Below are 15,474 nucleotides of genomic sequence, written 5' to 3' on the forward strand. Positions count from 1 at the left end.
GTTTGGAAGCAATAGCAAGCAGAATATTTATTCAGGTAAATGATCTGAATAATATTGTAAAAGTATGAAGACTGTTTCACAGGGTGCATACAATAACTAAACATGAAATATTTCTAATATGTATTAAAGTGTATCTGGCTGCTGTGCTGCTTTTTTATTAATATGAACACAGTACCTTATACATGGTGCTCGGGATAGCCTTGACATTGGTCAAAATCTAGTATATTATTTAGTTATTATTACATTATTTAGTATATAAGATGGTATTCAGAACTTTCAGTGATTTTAAGGCTATTATGTGCAAGTTGTGATCCACACGTCATCCTTTTTTTACTTGCTGAACTATTAGAAGGGCTGTATCCTTCTTACGCCTGTGTTAGTAAGTGTTGAAATGTTGGAGGAAATTAGGATTAATTAGCAATAGATTGGAATGATATTTGACCTAAATTTGTAAATAGGCAATATTTCTTTAATAAGGCTGATACTAAACCCCATCCACACTGCCCACACACACACAGACATATCTAATTGTTTTTATATTTTTTTTATGCTAATGTGTTAAAACATCAGCCTTACTGTCTTTGCAGTGTACCTCCACTTAATTGGCTAACATCACTACTTTCCATTTGCTCAAGCTAGTTAGCTTCCATTAGTTAGCTAACATGCATGCTGCTTAACTAATGTATAACCTGTGTTAACATAGTTGCTTTATCTATAGGAATCAAAGTAATACAGACATGAGTCAAGAGCTTTTGTTGGTGTTTAAATCAAACATCAGAATATTGACAGATCTGATCTGAGTGACTTTGACTATGGCATAGAGGTCACTTGATGTTGCCAGACAGTCATAATCTGCTGCTTTATGTAAAACATACAAATTCTAAACTTTATTTCTGTAAAAAATAATGGATGCCCAGACTGGGTGAGTTGACAGGAGGGCTACAGACGCCACAATAACTTGTATTTACAACAGTTGTGAGCAGAAGAAAACATTCTAGTACATTTAAATATCTATAAGGCAAATGCGCTACAACTGCAGAAGACCACATCAGGTTCCACTCCTGTTTAGGCCAAATTCTGACCTGCTGCAGAAATCAAGAGGAATGCTTATATCTTCAGCTGTCCAGTTTGAAAGAGTCTTTGCCCACTGTAGTGACTGTAAGTGACTATTGGCTTACAGGAATGAATCCTGATGTGTTCTTCTGCTGTTGTCACACATTGGCATTAGAGTTGAATGTGTTTTTTGCTCAGTATGACTGTAAAAGTGTTGTAAACATAAAGACACTTCACACTTCAGAATCACTCACAATAAGTACTCTGATAACATGATCAAGGTTGTGGGGATTTAAAAAAGCAGCGCAATTGCTGAGCAATTGGGTTGCAAAGAAGACAAACTCACAAAAAATGTACTTCTGTAATGCAAAAAGCTGTTTTTGGTCATTTTGGTGTTCTACATGTTTTTAGACCTATGCTGAGCCTACATATGTTTTTCTTTGCTATTAATATAACAAAAGTCTTCTTGATTTGTCTGATAACGTTCAAAATTTTTACACAGCTTGGTTACCAACTTTCATTATGGGAAATGAATGTCCTTACTGTGTTTTGTCTGAAGAGCTACATTATGTCTCTGGTTTTGTGTATTGGTATTTGTTCTGTTGATCTTGATGAACATCTGCAGTTTTTTGCAGGCCTGGCTAAAATTAAGTTGCATCTTTGTTGCAAACTGCTTTACATTTGTCCCACTTCCTTTTTTCTCTATTAAGCCCCTCCAAGTGCCAGTAAGAGCTATTATTTTGCATGTCTTTTTAAACAGGGCCGGAAGACTTGGTCGTTCCAGTAGGTGAAATGCTGTGTTACCAGGTGACATTGGTGGGATCTTAAAGCAAGAAGTGCTTGAAGAATACAAACACCTAGTCAAGACTTCAGCTTCAGCTGACTCCAGCTAGCACTGGAGACTGTGTGAGTGATTAGACGGCCTAAATGTTCTTCTGATGGCGGATAATATCCCACTGGGACTGTTGGAAGCTTGTGTAGTTCTAGGACCATCCAGTGATCGTCTGAAGGAGCTTTGTGAGGTAATGTCAGTCTTTAACACTTCACAATTTTGGTTAGTAAATTAATTTATTTTTACTATCCGTTTTGTCTTGGTCAGGGTTATAAATGACGTCTTATTTACTTGGATTCCAACATCACAAAGAACTGAACCCACACACACAATCTTTTCAGAACCAGACACTGGAGCACTGGACAGCATTCATTACATACAAAATGCCAAGTGTAAATGAAGGCAGTATTCACACAAATGGCATCTTTTATCACTGTTGGGCCTCCAAATTATGCAGGCAGAGTTGATAGAACACAGCAAATAGACAAAACACTTGGCTACATGTTTTACTTCACTGGTTTTATCTGTACAGAATGTTGCCATGAACACTTTCTCTGTTCCCTCCGAATATGCACTTAAAGGTGTACAGATTTTAAGCATGAACTGAGAATCAGGGGCGTAATTGCATTTAAGACAGTGCCCTGATTCATTGTTAAATCAAAGCCCAGCGCTGCCAGAGATTTAATTTTCTTGCAAATTTACTCTGTCATGCCATCAAGTAGTACACAGAGCTAATTCATTTTCAATTAATGATTTCTTTCTGCTCCCACATTTAAAGTTCACCACAGTGGATCATTCAACCGCATATTTGATTTGGTATTTTTGTTCACGCCGGATGCCCTTACTGACACAACCCTACCACACAACCCTTGGGACTGGCACTAAGGATGCACTAATATTCATGGTTGATTGGTGGGGGATTGTAATCACCTTACAAAAGCAGTTCAACTTTGATGAGCATATCTCTTAAGTTTTCCCTTTTATCACAGCATTGCTTGCTCATTTAGCATTGCTTGCCAGATGCTAACAGTGGTGGCTAGCATGCTTTAACGCTGCGCCACCCGAGTGCCTAGCTTGTTTCTCAAATACATTTTATTTGCACTGGAAGTTGATGTTAAACACCCCTTTGCCAGGGCGCTCAGGTGACGCAGCAGTAAAACACGCTGGAACACTAGAGCTGACAACTCATTGGTTAGAATCTCAGCTTTGCTACCTGCTACTGAACAACGATTGGCTTATGGTTTTTTGGGGGAGGGGGGGTTGGCTGCTGGAGGGGTTTCCTCATAACTGGTGCAATTACGACCTCTGCTGGCTGATTAATGCCGCCTGCACAGAGAAAAGATGCAGTCGGCTACTGCACAAGTGTCATGGCTCTCCTCAGTCAGAGTGGATGTCAGCATCAGTAGAGAGGAAGCATATTGCAATCGGGTAATTGGGTATTAATAGATTGGGAGGAAAACTGGGGGGAAAATGCATAAAAAATAAGAAAACACCTTGACTGATGGACAACCTATAGAGCAAAAGACAAACTATACATTTGCTTTGTTTTTTTTGTGTTTTTTTTACCAATTTTTACCAAAGCAATAGTCCTAATTACAGGTTAATCAAAATATCAAATGAACTTTTTCTGTTTATCAGGCTCAGTTGCAAGCTAAAGTAAAGGAGCTTCCAATTTTGGAGGCAGAGGTGCTGCAGGTTCATGCTCCTCCATTTGTGAATAAGGAGAGTGCGAGTGACGAACACACTCCGGCCTTCAGTCGAGTCCACAGGAGACGCTCCTTTTTGAAGAAGAAGAGGGACAGACCAGCCAATTCCTCTAGCAATGAGTCCAAAACCCTGGCCAGCGATCCTAGTGTGCCTAAAGACATTGACCTCATTGCCCTGCCTCAGCTCTGTTTTCCAGGTCAGACATTTTTAATCTTATCAAGGGCTCCAAGAAAATGTTCTGGTAGAGCTAACAATAATAAAAACAGCATCTCTGTTCTCATTGTTTAGGTGGGTTGAGAGTAGTCAGTGAGATTAAGGAAGACTCTTATCACTTCCTGGTGTTCACGGACGTCTTTGGGAACCAAACACATGGCGTAGTGGTTCAGTATTGCAAACCCATACAGGTGAGACTATGAGATTTTTAGACACACTATACTAAAACCATAGGCATTGATATGGACTTGTCCCCCCGTTTTGCAGTTATTACAGCCTTTTGTGTTTAATGGATTGAATGTCAGGGCTTTGTGAAGGCCACACATTAATCATCTGCTCCCCTGTGCCCCCGTTTTAGTTTTCTTTAGACAGGACAGTATTTAAAAATGGCCACCTTTCATCCAAACCCCCACGGCTGTACACTTTCTATGGCATCTGTGTTATCTCCAAACACCCTTACTACAACGCTCTCAGAGACTGCCTATCCTCGTGAGTACCCATATCACCACACCACGTATCACAGGCTTGAATTTGGATGTTGCTCTTTTTTCTCTATTTGACTTCCGTAAATGCTCACAGATTCCTGCTTCAGCTAAAGACTTGCCGCATATCTGAGTTTGAGGAGCAAGTGAAGGAATTCTCAGCCAAACTGGCCCTGGTGTCTATTCCACCGCCTGGTCAGCTGCAAGTGGTGAGCTTATTTAGTGGGGGATTTTGAAAGATCAGGCATTCAGAATATTGTAAAGAACAAAATTTTAAATACATTTTATGTGTAAGTGTAGTTTAATTCGTGGATAAGTATAAATTTTTATGTCTGTAGGGACTACATTTCTACTCAGCATTTATGTTTGTTCAAATGACTTGCTTTAGTGCAAGTATTGTAGATGGGCATCTCGTGTCCTTATGGTTTGAGCTTTATCTCTGGTCACTGTTTATAAGGATGTTCTTCCCAATGGTTCCCTCCAGGGTACTCTGGTGTCTTCCAACGTATTAAAACATGTACAAGCTGGATTGGCTGCTCTAAATTGCACCTAGATGTGAGTCAGCAAATATGTTTGTCACACCCTGTCTTGCACCCACTGTTTCTGGTAGATGCTGTAACCACTGCAACCCTGACCAGTTGAAGGTGGTTAGTAAAGATGATCAGATAAATGAATATTTTTGTATGTGCTATTTTGTACATTCTGAGTTCTGTCCATTAGTTTTTTAAACAGTGCTTTTCTTATATACTTGGAGTTTTTTCACTTCTTGCCCCCCTTTTCTATAATTCTAAATAAAATAAATTAATAAATGTCAGTTTTACATTTGTTATTGTGCTTAGAAACACAAGGCTAAGGCTTACGTTTATATTATAACCATCCTGGAAAGCTGTACATGTATTTATGTTAACGTTGAGACTGTTAGAAAAGCTTAGTCATTGACAAAATCGTTTCCATGTGGACTCCTCTCTCCCCACAAAGAGTTTTAAATAAAGCTTGTTATTTTTCTGCTCAACCAACCAGCTGTTTCTTCTCACCAACTTCATAGGCCTTCAACCTGAAACCCCTGGAGATCATTCTTTCACCCAGAGAAGACATCGACCATCCCACTGTAGACCTGGACCTACATCTACCCTTCCTGTGCTTTAGACCTGAGCAGATATTACAGGTCTTTCAGCTAATGTGCTGTATTCTTCAGGAATTTAAATACTTAAGTTTCAAACCAGAATGGCATGAATATTATACATGCCGTGTTCTGCACTTTTGATGTATGCAAAAGCAACTTTTACAAGTCTTTAAAATATCACTGAATTCATTTGGACCGCTTTGTGTGTCTGCAGGTGATCTGTAGCATCCTGACTGAACAGAAGGTGGTGTTTTTTTCTTCGGACTGGGCAAGGCTCACACTGGTGGCTGAGTGTTTTATGCTTTTCATTTACCCGCTGCGCTGGCAGCACCCATTTGTGCCTGTTCTTTCTCAACAAATGCTGGACTTCCTAATGGCTCCTACTGCGTTCCTGATGGGCTGCCACCAGCAGCACTTTGACGAGGTGGCTACGGTAAGTAGAATCCTATGAGAGTTGGCTCAGCACATAGGGTTTGAGGGTTTCCCTCTCATAAATTGTTACTAGGTGTGAGTTTTTATTCCCTGAAATGCAGTGGCACTCTATTTACACGCTATGCATCTACAGGGAGACGGTGATCGTGATGAAACAGTAAAAGAAAATAAACAAATGATTAATGTAATTGAATAAAAGCAGAGATTTAAATTGTTCACACAAATTAAAGCTTATATATAATGATAGATATTATATAGAATGCCTGGGCTTTTAAAACTATATGAATAAAGAGGCACTGATATTACAATGTTGGTAAGATTAATTCTATTCACTTAATAAATCGTAGTTACAAAAAAACAATCCATGGTGGTTTTAGAAAAAACTGCACAAGCCACTTCACTGTTCTGTTACAGGCGCTACAATGGGGCACAATCATGTTTGAACAGGAAAGGGCGTTCCTCCATCTGTTGCCACAAGTTGAAGTAATGTTATTTATATTTTATAATTGACGTTATATGCTATTTTAAACACCTGAACTTAATACATAGAAGGGATGTCTGCATACCATTGCTCATTTCGTGTATCATTTACTATAATTTCCAAAATCTGATCATTGTACTGCTTCATAAGATGGCAACACTGATGAATACCATACGATGCAGCGGAAATTTTCTGATACTAGGATTTTTCTTAATAATTTACCAACATACTAAAGAGGGCAGCACGGTGGCTAAGTGGGTAGCACTGTCGCCTCACAGCAAGAAGGTTCTGGGTTCGATCCCCAGGTGGGGCGGTCTGGGTCCTTTCTGTGTGGAGTTCGCATGTTCTCCCCGTGTCTGCGTGGGTTTACTCCGGGAGCTCCAGTTTCCTCCCACAGTCCAAAAACATGCAAGTGAGGTGAATTGGAGATACTAAATTGTCCATGGCTGTGTTTGATATAACCTTGTGAACTGATGAACCTTGTGTGAAGATAAACTACCGTTTCCTGTCATGAATGTAACCGAAAGTGTAAAACATGACGTTAAAATCCTAATAAACAAACAAACAAACCACCACACTAAAGAAAATATTTGTGCTCCAGACAGATCTGTTTTCCTTCTATTAAAACTGTGTGGCTTTGTGTTGTTAGTCACTAGTTTGACATAAGACCTTAACCCATTAACTGCCATAATCCCCATTTGGGGATAATGTACTTTAACCCGTCTGGTAACTCCATCTGTCAGTCACTTGTCAGGACGTTCACGTGTTCCAACAGAAAAAAATTGGCAGTTAATGGGTTAAAGTGTTATGTCTGTGTTTTCTGAAAGACAAAATTGCTTTACTTGTTTTGTTGATGTATATGAAGAAGCAATGCAACTGTTTATCAGATTCTATGAAGAAAGAAAATATGTAGTTGGCCTTAATTTACAAATTTCCGGAATATTTCCAAGAGATCAGCACATTAGGAAACTCGAGCAGCAATATGTTAGCTACCTACAATATACCTTACTAGCAGGTTATTTGTTAAAAACCTGCAGTACATCTACTGTTTTGCTTAAAAGCAAATACAACAGCATTAACAAATCTTGTTTTAATCCATACAGCTGGTTTAGAGCTTTTTTTATCTTTTATTCTGTAGCTGATTATAAAGTAAGATATACAAAACATTGTAGTGTGTTTCACAATTTTTTTTATTTCCATTAACCGCTTTATCCTAGTCAGGGTTGCAGCTGGTCTGATTCCACTGAGAGCACTGTACACAAGGAAGGCCAATCCATTGCAGGACTTTGCCCAGCCAACTCCCGACAATAGCACTGCTGAGATTCAAACCCAGATCTCATCAGTGGTGGGATAGAGTAGTAATCGCTGCACCACCCAAGTGTAGTTTCTTGTTATTAATCCACTAGCTTATTTTTTTCCTTTTAGGAGACAGATGACCTGATCCGAATTGATATTGATAGTGGAACAGTTTCTTCCTTATGTCCAGAGGACCTGCCAGATGTGCCGTTAGCTGCCACAGAGTGTTTTAAAAGACGGTAAATGCGTTATATTCAATTACAAGGTTTTTATTAAAAGTATTTTGTTTATCAGCAATGTTTATAAGCAATGTTCTTTTTATTTGAACTATGCTGTACACATGCGAAGTGAACTCATTATTATTTTCATTAAATTTTGATATTTAATGTTACTCTTAATAATACTTGTAACATGATCATTAATTTTACTTGGAAAATCAGCAAATAGTAGTATTTGACCAAGGGTGTCCTAGTTGCATATGGCTCTCGATCTAAAACTGATTTCAAGCACACAGCCATCATGCTTGACATGTTTTGCATAGTTGCGACTTGCGACTTTGTTACTGCGACATTATGTAATTAGTTGTGGTATCAGCCATTACTTAAAGCTGCAATTATTGGAATCAAAGTAAAAACAAAGACAGTATGTTTGGTACATTACTTTATCTGGGTGGTGTTGGTGTTGCTATGAGTGTATCTGGCGAACACACACTCAGCTTGTTGGTACAGCTTATAGATGTCATTTAGCCATACATTATTTGTGTCGTTTTTCATCTGTAATAATTTTCTGTATGTACAGAGTAGCGGGGCTGCAGATTCACTATGACTTGGAGTTGTGCCGACAGGGCAGCAGCACAGATGTGACTCAAGTGCGGGAGCACAGGAGGCAGTGGCAACGACAGCTCAACTCAGAGATACTTAATATCACTCTTGAGTTAATTGTCAACATCTTCAGGTCTGAACTTTAAAAATCTTAATGTTATTTATTATGCGTTAGACTGTTAAGTATCATATTTAATTCAGTATTTACATTAAGTGTGAATACAATAATCATTTGTCAGATATTAAAAATATTCCAACTTAGCTTCACAATTATTCAGTGTGTGTGTTAAGGACTGCTGTATTACTGATTAAATACCATGTTTTCACTGAGACAAATTTTCAGCACTAATGGGAACCAAATCCAAAACTGAATATTTCTAAGAGATCAGCACAACATTAGGAAACTCAAGAAGCAATATGTTAGCAGCCTGCAATATACCTTATTGGTTAATAACCTGTAGTTCAACTACTGTTTTGCTTGAAAGCAGATACAACCACATTGACAAATCTTTTCATGTTTAATATTTTTACTGAGACAAATTTTCATTTTGTTGATAACCTGATATTTTCTGATTCACTTTTAAAACAATTTCCTTTTACTTACTCACTAGGGAGGTTCATGATCACTTAAACTATGAGCACCGGGTTTTCAACAGTGAGGAATTTCTCAGGTCCCAAGAGCCAGAAGATCAACTGTTTTACCGGAAGGTATAAGAAAATTAAATACACTTGCTATATTTAACTATATTTGCAAAGAACATGCATAACCATTCAGTTATAAAATAAAATTCATTTATGTTAACACAATTTCTTTCCTAAGCACTGCATTAAATTGTATACTTATGTACTATTCACAAGTATACAATAGTATACATACAGGGGTTGGACAAAATAACTGAAACACCTGGTTTTAGACCACAATAATTTATTAGTATGGTGTAGGGCCTCCTTTTGCGGCCAATACAGCGTCAATTCGTCTTGGAAATGACATATACAAGTCCTGCACAGTGGTCAGAGGGATTTTAAGCCATTCTTCTTGCAGGATAGTGGCCAGGTCACTACGTGATGCTGGTGGAGGAAAACGTTTCCTGACTCGCTTCTCCAAAACACCCCAAAGTGGCTCAATAATATTTACATCTGGTGACTGTGCAGGCCATGGGAGATGTTCAACTTCACTTTCATGTTCATCAAACCAATCTTTCACCAGTCTTGCTGTGTGTATTGGTGCATTGTCATCCTGATACACGGCACCGCCATTGGATGCACATGGTCCTCCAGAATGGTTCGGTAGTCCTTGGCAGTGACGCGCCCATCTAGCACAAGTATTGGGCCAAGGGAATGCCATGATATGGCAGCCCAAACCATCACTGATCCACCCCCATGCTTCACTCTGGGCATGCAACAGTCTGGGTGGTACGCTTCTTTGGGGCTTCTCCACACCGTAACTCTCCCGGATGTGGGGAAAACAGTAAAGGTGGACTCATCAGAGAACAATACATGTTTCACATTGTCCACAGCCCAAGATTTGCGCTCCTTGCACCATTGAAACCGACGTTTGGCATTGGCACGAGTGACCAAAGGTTTGGCTATAGCAGCCCGGCCGTGTATATTGACCCTGTGGAGCTCCCGACGGACAGTTCTGGTGGAAACAGGAGAGTTGAGGTGCACATTTAATTCTGCCGTGATTTGGGCAGCCGTGGTTTTATGTTTTTTGGATACAATCCGGGTTAGCACCCGAACATCCCTTTCAGACAGCTTCCTCTTGCGTCCACAGTTAATCCTGTTGGATGTGGTTTGTCCTTCTTGGTGGTATGCTGACATTACCCTGGATACCGTGGCTCTTGATACATCACAAAGACTTGCTGTCTTGGTCACAGATGCGCCAGCAAGACGTGCACCAACAATTTGTCCTCTTTTGAACTCTGGTATGTCACCCATAATGTTGTGTGCATTGCAATATTTTGAGCAAAACTGTGCTCTTACCCTGCTAATTGAACCTTCACACTCTGCTCTTACTGGTGCAATGTGCAATTAATGAAGATTGGCCACCAGACTGGTCCAATTTAGCCATGAAACCTCCCACACTAAAATGACAGGTGTTTCAGTTATTTTGTCCAACCCCTGTAAGTGTACATAGCGCTTTGGAGAGTTCTTACCTAGAACTAAACAATTCTAGCACAGTCAGTCTAGTACAGCTTTGTTTTCACAGATAACAAATGAAAGCAACATGACCAGTAATGGCTACATTTGTTGCTTTGCAGTGCCTACATTAGTTGCTTTTACTCCCTGTCTTAAAACTGTTATTGTAAATAACCTGTACATTTAAACTAAAAATATGCACCATGCAGAAACTGTTTGGAAGCTGTCCAGTGTTTTTTTAAGTACTCCCGAGCCCAACTGCATTAATCACAGTAGCATGGCATCTCATGAAATGCCATCTGAGGGCTCATAGGTCACACATGTTCAACAGTGGTTTCTGGCCTTGTGCTTGTCAGTATTTCCTAAATGTTTTCACAATATTATGTGTAGTAGGCGGTAGATGACAATTCTTTCATGAAGTTTGGCACAAAGTATTGAGCCATGAAATATCTCTTTTTGCAATGACTGAACCTTTATTGGATCCTCCTTTTACTAATTCACCTGCTTATTGTGGAATGGTTTAAAATTGTCTGACTTAAATAATCTGTAAACGTTTTACTCTTATTTTAGTCCTGTCCCAATTTTCTTCTTTGAATGTTGCAATTTAAAGTTTGTGTATATATTTACCACATACAATAAGGTCCCAACTTTTTTGGGAATTGGATTTGTAATAAATCTGAGAGACATATTTTGAATTACTGTGTCACTGTGTGTTATTGAGTTAATCTATATTAACTAGAATGAAGGATTAATTAAGTATATGTGTATCTCTGTGCAGGTTTTAGACACGCACATATTCCACTCTTTTCTGCGGGATCGTCTCAATAGAAAGATGGATGCCTTTGCACGCATGGAGTTAAATACTCGTTCAGAAGCATACAGGTAAATGTTCCAAATACATAATTCCCATTAGCTCTTCACTCTGTTTTGCATGCATTTTGTTTGTATCAGTTTGATATATGTAAGAATACTTCTTTTGTAGAAACTTTGGTTCTAAAATGCCTTTAGTTTAATATTCCTTTGTTTTTCTGTGCCCTAGGCTGAGGACCATGTCAGAGTCTCCACGGAGGCCCATAATGGAAGAGATGTCACGCAAGCACCCTGATATTCGGTTACGTAAAAAGCTGGGCATGAGTCTTCCCAACCTAGTGGAGGAGTGTTCTCTAAAGGGTCCCTTCCGCCAGCTCTCCTTTCAAAAGTGTAACATAGGAACCACGTCGAAGACAGGTGTGAGCTGTATTATTTCTCAATAAGATGTTTTAGACATATATGGTACAGACATTTTGAGCTGAATAATTTAAGCATTAAATGAAACGTGAAAAAAACCCCTAGTAAACAGAGCATCATTTAGATGTGTAGATACTGTATCTAATAAGTAATAAGATTTTATTTTGTGGTGAGTTGCAAGTGAAGCATTATCATTGTGGAGTCAGTGGCATTGATGCCTTTTAAATATCATAGCCTAGTTCAGTGTTAAGAAATTAGACATGACTATGAGTCTATTCCTCACAGACTAAATGCTGTTTGAGCTGTCTTCCGCTGCTGAGGGATACCTGATTGCATCCGAGGAGAACATGTCGCTGTACATGCCTCTCCTCCGCCAATCTGGGTCCTCACACAGCGTATGAAGACCCACACACCCAACACATACACCCACCCACACATAGTCCGGCCCCCACCCTGCAGATACGGTGGCCAATTAGTATCTGTTGCAGGCACTGCCAATTATGCCTGCCAGATGGCAGCTAGCCGACAGGAGTTTCGAACCGAGGAATTCAGAATCATTTTGACAAGCATTTTGACACCTCTTTTGATAATCCATGCTTTGTTTATTTTTTACGTAAACATTAGTTCTGTCTACTAGAAACATATTCTGATGACATTTTGAAGTTTATCATCAAAGGCAGTTGTAGCCTAGTGGTTTCGGTATTGGACTAGTAATTAAAAGGTTGCTGGTTCAAGCCCCACCACTGCCAGGTTGTCACTGTTGGACCCTTAAGCAAGGCCCTTAACCCTCAATTGCTTAGACAATATACTGTCACAGTACTGTAAGTTGCTAAATGCTGTAAATGTACATATAATGTATTCAAATTTTGATCCATAATCACAGCTTATTCACATGATAAGTGTTTTGCGCATCATTCTTCGCATGTTGCAGCCGTTCACATGATGCGAGTCAAAACCACTTTCTGCTGGCTGTGGCACCAAGCGCCAAGCTTGAAAACAATACAAAATATTAAGTTTATTGGCATGCAGTGTTGTATGAATAGATTTTAGTTAATACAAGAAATATCATCATTAATCATCATTTGGAGATGCAAGAAGATAACAGAAAGAATAAAACAGCGAAAGAATAAAGTGACTTTATGAAACTGTGTTATTAGGGATGCATCGATACCATTTTTTCCCAACCGAGTACGAGTACAAGTACATGTATTTTTGTACTCGCCGATACCGATACCTATTTAGAATACCGTTTTTTTTAAACAAAAACACACATGAGAAGTGACGAGAAGTTTAATGATACCACGTCCAAAAATGCACGTCAACAAGTAGCGAGTGATCAAAGTGTTTGTGCGCTGATGTGATGAAATCAAGTAGGAAAAATAAATGAATCTGAGTGGATTTGGCAACACGAATAGCATGGATTGTTCTGTAGTGAGTTGGAGGTTAATAAATATTTTTGCAATGTTGGTGTTTTGTTGTTATGCTTTGTAGAGAACGATCAGGTCAGAAATACTGTAAAACTTGTGTGTGTGCTGGTGTATTCTGATATAAACTTTATTATCCCCCTGTCCCACCTGTTTACACTCCTCTCCTGCGTTTCCCCTCACACCGTATCCTGCGTTCTCATTGGCTGTTCGACATGTCACTCATTATTACTAAGGATTCAATCTTATTGAAGAGCAATGAAGCCATGACAAGTGGTTAAAGAATTAGAAAACTTGTTTAAAATACAAACCTGATCTCCATATTTCACAGCTTTCTAGTAGTCATGCTAAATTTTCCATTTTTCGATATTTGATTTAATGGAACACGATGTTTAAATTTTGGATGTTGTAAAACAATGAGAATCAAATTCTCTCTGCCAGCAAATTGTATCATTGGCCTTGCTCCCAGGAAAGAGTGGCAGAACCATGCAAAGCTGTTTTACTTCGTATCATGTGAATGTCTGTTTTGCCAGCAAGATTAATGAGTGTGGCTGAAATACAGAACAATAAAACGGGTAGATGGAGTCTTTGTGCTGTACACGTGTATAAATATACTGTATGATAATGTTTTTCCACACATCCCAACTTGTTTGGAAGCGGGGTCAGAGCACAGGGTTACCCATTGTAGGTCACCCCTGGAGACCAACTTTAGTAATCCTGAAGGAAATTAATTGTTTTAAAAATTGTTTTATTCTATAGTACTGTAAAATAATTCTATTATTTTTAGTGTTTTCGAAAATGACTGTTAATATTTGTTTAAATGTCATGTAAGCATTTTTCCCATTAATTTGCATTGTTGACTAACGGCAGAACCTCTGTGATGACCTCTGAGGAAACTGTCCTTGCATCCCAGTAAATCCAAAATGGGAACATATTGTAGCAATATGCTGTCATAAATGTATATAATTTTCTCTCCCTGACTGAAATTTTGTTAAAACATTTTGTACTGATTTTTTGTTTTAGAATGTTGTGAGCGTGTTCTACCCTAAAGTATTTTACTTTTTCTGTCCTAACAGATTTCCAAAAGCCATTTAAGACATTCAAACTTCCAGAATTTCCTCCTCCATTGGCCTATCATTATGTTCAGAACTACTATTTAGACCTGATCAACCAGCTGGGCAAAGCCATCACTACAGCGACCCCTGAGGACTCTGCACTTCTAGCACGTTACTATTACCTTCGTGGCATGGTAAATACTGTTGCTGGGAAAAGGCTGGATGCTCTGACGGACTTCCAGAGCCTCTACAGGACAGATACAGACATCTTCCCAACAGAGCTGGTAACAGCATTAGCAGACTGTTTAAAGAAAGAAGAGCGGCGAGTGGCAGAGGAGCGGCCTGAGCTGAAACGCCTTATCAGCCAGGTGAAGAAAAGCCAGGACGGCAATCGCGATGGCGGCTCTGTCAAGAAGTTTGAGCTCCCACGCACACACATGCTTCTGGATGACTTTGTTCGACGTGTGCAGGAGTCTGGCATTGTTAAGGATCTGGGCACCATCCAGCGCCTGTTCCAAGCTCTTACAGTGGGTAAGTAAATCAGCCAAATCACATTCAATTTTCCAGAACATTCAATTTTTCACTGTGCTTAAACTTTTATCATTTTGTGGTATCACAGTTTTAAGAGCTAAACATTCTGTAATCAAATGTTAAACCTACTAGCTGTACTTTTGGCTTTGAGAACACCTCTTGGCACCAGAAGTATAATTTATACATAATTTATTAATGTGGCTGTAACACATCAATTCAAAAATTAGAAAAGATGCCACAGTACTACAGTGTATCACAAAAGTGAGTACACCCCCCACATTTCTGCAGATATTTAAGTATATCTTTTCATGGGATAACACTGACAAAATGACACTTTGACACAATGAAAAGTAGTCTGTGTGCAGCTTATATAACAGTGTAAATTTATTCTTCCCTCAAAATAACTCAATATACAGCCATTAATGTCTAAACCACCGGCAACAAAAGTGAGTACACCCCTTAGTGAAAGTTCCTGAAGTGTCAATATTTTGTGTGGCCACCATTATTTCCCAGAACTGCCTTAACTCTCCTGGGCATGGAGTTTACCAGAGCTTCACAGGTTGCCACTGGAATGCTTTTCCACTCCTCCATGACGACATCACGGAGCTGGCGGATATTCGAGACTTTGCGCTCCTCCACCTTGCGCTTGAGGATGCCC

The 15,474-nt window shown here is 39.2% G+C and overlaps 1 protein-coding gene across 1 annotated transcript in view; it reads left to right on the forward strand.

Moving 5' to 3' along the window:
- The first annotated feature begins 1,991 nt into the window (after window positions 1-1,991).
- dennd3a (DENN/MADD domain containing 3a) overlaps window positions 1,992-15,474 on the forward strand; it is a 31,853-nt gene continuing 18,370 nt past the window's right edge. The window contains exons 1-13 of the mRNA XM_062986219.1: window positions 1,992-2,075; window positions 3,524-3,788; window positions 3,881-3,996; window positions 4,164-4,294; window positions 4,385-4,496; window positions 5,333-5,452; window positions 5,625-5,843; window positions 7,749-7,858; window positions 8,418-8,573; window positions 9,052-9,148; window positions 11,358-11,461; window positions 11,619-11,806; window positions 14,307-14,816. Of these exons, the coding sequence (XP_062842289.1) occupies window positions 1,992-2,075; window positions 3,524-3,788; window positions 3,881-3,996; window positions 4,164-4,294; window positions 4,385-4,496; window positions 5,333-5,452; window positions 5,625-5,843; window positions 7,749-7,858; window positions 8,418-8,573; window positions 9,052-9,148; window positions 11,358-11,461; window positions 11,619-11,806; window positions 14,307-14,816 (2,212 nt within the window). The remainder of the gene's footprint in view (window positions 2,076-3,523; window positions 3,789-3,880; window positions 3,997-4,163; window positions 4,295-4,384; window positions 4,497-5,332; window positions 5,453-5,624; window positions 5,844-7,748; window positions 7,859-8,417; window positions 8,574-9,051; window positions 9,149-11,357; window positions 11,462-11,618; window positions 11,807-14,306; window positions 14,817-15,474) is intronic.

Source organism: Trichomycterus rosablanca, chromosome 2 (assembly GCF_030014385.1).
Source record: "Trichomycterus rosablanca isolate fTriRos1 chromosome 2, fTriRos1.hap1, whole genome shotgun sequence".
Classification (NCBI taxonomy): domain Eukaryota; kingdom Metazoa; phylum Chordata; class Actinopteri; order Siluriformes; family Trichomycteridae; genus Trichomycterus; species Trichomycterus rosablanca.